Source organism: Cyprinodon variegatus, unplaced genomic scaffold (genome assembly GCF_000732505.1).
Source record: "Cyprinodon variegatus isolate N-32 unplaced genomic scaffold, C_variegatus-1.0 Scaffold897, whole genome shotgun sequence".
NCBI lineage: Eukaryota > Metazoa > Chordata > Actinopteri > Cyprinodontiformes > Cyprinodontidae > Cyprinodon > Cyprinodon variegatus.
Window position 1 is genome coordinate 82,363 of NW_015151350.1, and position 3,358 is coordinate 85,720.

General features: G+C 42.6%; 1 protein-coding gene across 1 annotated transcript in view; it reads left to right on the plus strand.

Annotated features, from left to right (window-relative positions):
- Positions 1 to 3,358, plus strand: part of abcf1 (ATP binding cassette subfamily F member 1) — a 26,659-nt gene that overhangs the window by 16,755 nt on the left and 6,546 nt on the right. The window contains exons 12-15 of the mRNA XM_015397913.1: positions 808 to 932; positions 1,470 to 1,582; positions 1,661 to 1,859; positions 2,655 to 2,668. Of these exons, the coding sequence (XP_015253399.1) occupies positions 808 to 932; positions 1,470 to 1,582; positions 1,661 to 1,859; positions 2,655 to 2,668 (451 nt within the window). The remainder of the gene's footprint in view (positions 1 to 807; positions 933 to 1,469; positions 1,583 to 1,660; positions 1,860 to 2,654; positions 2,669 to 3,358) is intronic.

Below are 3,358 nucleotides of genomic sequence, written 5' to 3' on the forward strand. Positions count from 1 at the left end.
TTTTTATTGTTTTTATTTCGAGGATTTGGTGAAAAAATAGGAAGAAAATTCACATTCCTTCATCAAAGCGCTACCTGTTGGATCTATGAACGGTTTTCTATGCTTGCAACCAAACTAGCAGCAGAAATGGAGTTTGGAGATGCAATCCACTCCTTAAATCTATCTTTGCTCTCCTCTAATTTATCTGTAAGTTCTGCAATCGCACCTTTTCTCTCCCTCCCAACTTGGTGGTCAGCTGCATATTTAGCCTTCCATGGAAATGCTTTTCCAAATGACTTTTCGATTATTTCTCCTTACAAATAAAACATGCAGGAAATCCTTCTGCATTGATAATGAAAGCAAATGATTCGCTCTATTCTTCTTTGAATCCTCCCTTTGGGATCCATGGTCCGAGACACACCCACCGCTTTGTTTACAGCCACAGCCTGGCGCTGAAACGTGCTGCAGGCTATGACGCAAATCTTCCTTAACAGAAGAGTTTACGTTTATTCTTTACATTTATTTAGAATACACATCTTTACAGCACTGGAAACATAATGACTGTTTATTAAACAGACAAAAATCATTTTTTTTTTCCATTTTCATACATTTTTGAAAAAGCTCCAGGGAGCCGCAAGGGGGGCGTTAAAAAGCCGCAGGTTTCCGACCCCTGGTCTAGATTAACCGGAAAGCGATGCTTTGTCACCTCTGCTTCCATTAGCTTTCCACCAGAATGATGTTTCTGTTTCCTCGTGGCTTTTTTGCTCTGAATGTTTTTTGCTCTGAATGTTGTAAAAACATTGAATTTTTCATGGAACTTGTTTCCAGCTACCTGCAAGGCTGGAAGAAGACTCTCCTCATCGTTTCCCACGACCAGAGTTTCCTGGATGATGTTTGTACTGATATCATCCACCTAGACAACCAGAAACTCTACTATTACAGAGGAAACTACTGTAAGTGTCCGGTTTGCATCACTATCAAATAGTTTCTAGTTTTCCTCAGTTAGAAAAGCAGCGCTTAATGAGTTAATGTGAGATTGAACATTTTATTTAAGATAAATTTGAAACCAAAAATTATCTTTTTTATAAAATGGGCAAAATATTCCCTGCTGTTGCATTCAGGAACCATTGGAAAAAAGAAATACCTTTAAAACATCTTCACTGAATTGCTTATTTCGGTACTGGTGACATCAGCAGATCAGTCTTCAGGTCCAACTGGATCCTGAGCTTAAAACCAACTATGTTTTAAAGACATTTCTGTTTCACACGGTTCCTAAAAGCAACATCATTCCACAACCTGTGCAGCTAAGCCCCGCCTCCAAGTGGAAGCTGCCTGAAACTGGAAAATAATTTAATTTTAATAGTGGTTTAGAACATTTTGTTTCAGTTTAAGTCTTTTTTTTCTACAGTTAAAATAAAAAAAGTAATTTTCTTATGTTGATGTTGAAAGGTTTTCATTCCTCTGGATATGGGCTTCCCTCTGTGTTTCAGTGACCTTCAAGAAGATGTACGTGCAAAAGCAGAAGGAGCTGCAGAAGCAGTACGACAAACAGGAGAAGAAGCTGCAGATGCTGAAGGCTAGCGGAAAGTCCACCAAGCAGGCCGTGAGTCCAGTTCCCTGTAGTTCTGATGGTCATGGTTCTGCTTCGTTCCACCTGCTGACGCTTCGATTGAACGTCTAGGAGAAACAGACCAAGGAGGCTCTGACCAGAAAGCAGCAGAAAGGCAAAAAGAAGGGAGCTCAAGAGGAGGAGAGCCAGGATGCAACTGAGCTGCTGAAGAGGCCTAAAGAGTACACCGTGAAGTTCACCTTCCCCAACCCTCCTCCGCTCTCACCCCCCATCCTGGGGCTGCACAGTAAGAGCCGCTTCCTTCTCCCCTGTGCTTTGAATTAAAGCAGGCGGGCGTATACTGTCAGAGCGAATCTCCACTCAGTTTCCGCCTCATGGTGGGTCCTGCGTTGTGTAGCAGAGTTTAGTTTCTTCCAGAGGAAAGTGGAAGATCCTATTTTGGAGAACTGGAATGGTTCCATTGAAAAGTTTACTCACAGTGACACAAAATCAGAATTTATATCATTTATTAAGTTCATGTAATACAAATCTAGATGAATGAATGACTGTTGGTCCAAACCTTGGTGAAAACCCATCAGGGAATTACATGTTTAATGCAGAAGGGATAATTGACTTTGGCTTCATTCCCACTGCTGGCCTTGATGCTCAATTCCCATTTTACTGTGAAATCTGATTTTTTTTGCGTCGCCGTTCACATTTCCAAATATATGCGACTCTCCATTCTTAAGTGTCCTGCATGCGCAGTAGAGGACGCAATGACATCACAAGCCAACGTGCTAAGCATGGATGGTAGCGCTGAAGCGCATCTAGCGATCTTTCCCAACCTTAAACACACAATCTTTTCAATATGGTTAACAAAGGTCACTATTCTGAGTAGTAGTATTTATCTTTGAGTATTAATGCCGTTCAGGTGGGATTAATGGGACCTGGCCGTTCAGACACAGGTCGCATTTATAAAGATCAGATTTGTATCGGTTTCAGGACCACAGAGCCACGTGGCCAGGATCACACTGGGAAAAGTCACATCTGTGATGTTCAGGCTGTCATAAAAAGATCGGATTCAGGTCGCATATGGGCAAGAAATATCGGATTTGGGTCTTTTCAGGCTGCAGTGTGAACGTAGCCTAATAGCCTTTAAATGGCAGGAAAACACTTCCTTCTATCCTCAGATTCCACCAGAAGGCTTTCTTTTTCTTTCATGTCTTCTGCTCTTCCTGCCCCCAAACTCTCCTGGTTTATAGATATTGAACCCAACCTCCAGAATATCACTGGATCTGGGCCACTTAAGGCAGAATATTCACCAAAAGAAACAAAACTTTACAGTACATTAGGCCTTCCGAGTTTTTTCCAGAAGAAACCTGCTGGAAAAAACAGCATATGGAAGAAACTTCCAACCCTGTGGTGTGATATAGAGGGGTAAAGAGGGGAAATCAGCCTCTCATGCCCACCTCCTGCTCAGGAATCTGAAGGTTGGAAGAAAATCGAACATGTCTGAAATTCAGTCGGCCCTCGTGAGGCGTTAGTGAACGAATCATGAAGCAGAGCTACGATCCGATTAACCAGAACCTCGTGCAGTGCCCATCTGCAAACAAGCGACCAGCGCCATCTCTCTGCGTGTGGTTTCTGGGCATGCAGGGTGAGCCGTTGGATTGCATCAGAGCGTCGGGCCGTACTGTGGAAGAACATCGTGAGCTGTGAACTTTTAATGCCCGGTTTAACTGGACTACGGTTTACTGTGAGGGTCATTATTGGAAACAGTCCGGTTTCTATCACCTTTATCTAAACATAAACCCATTAATAGCTGTGGCT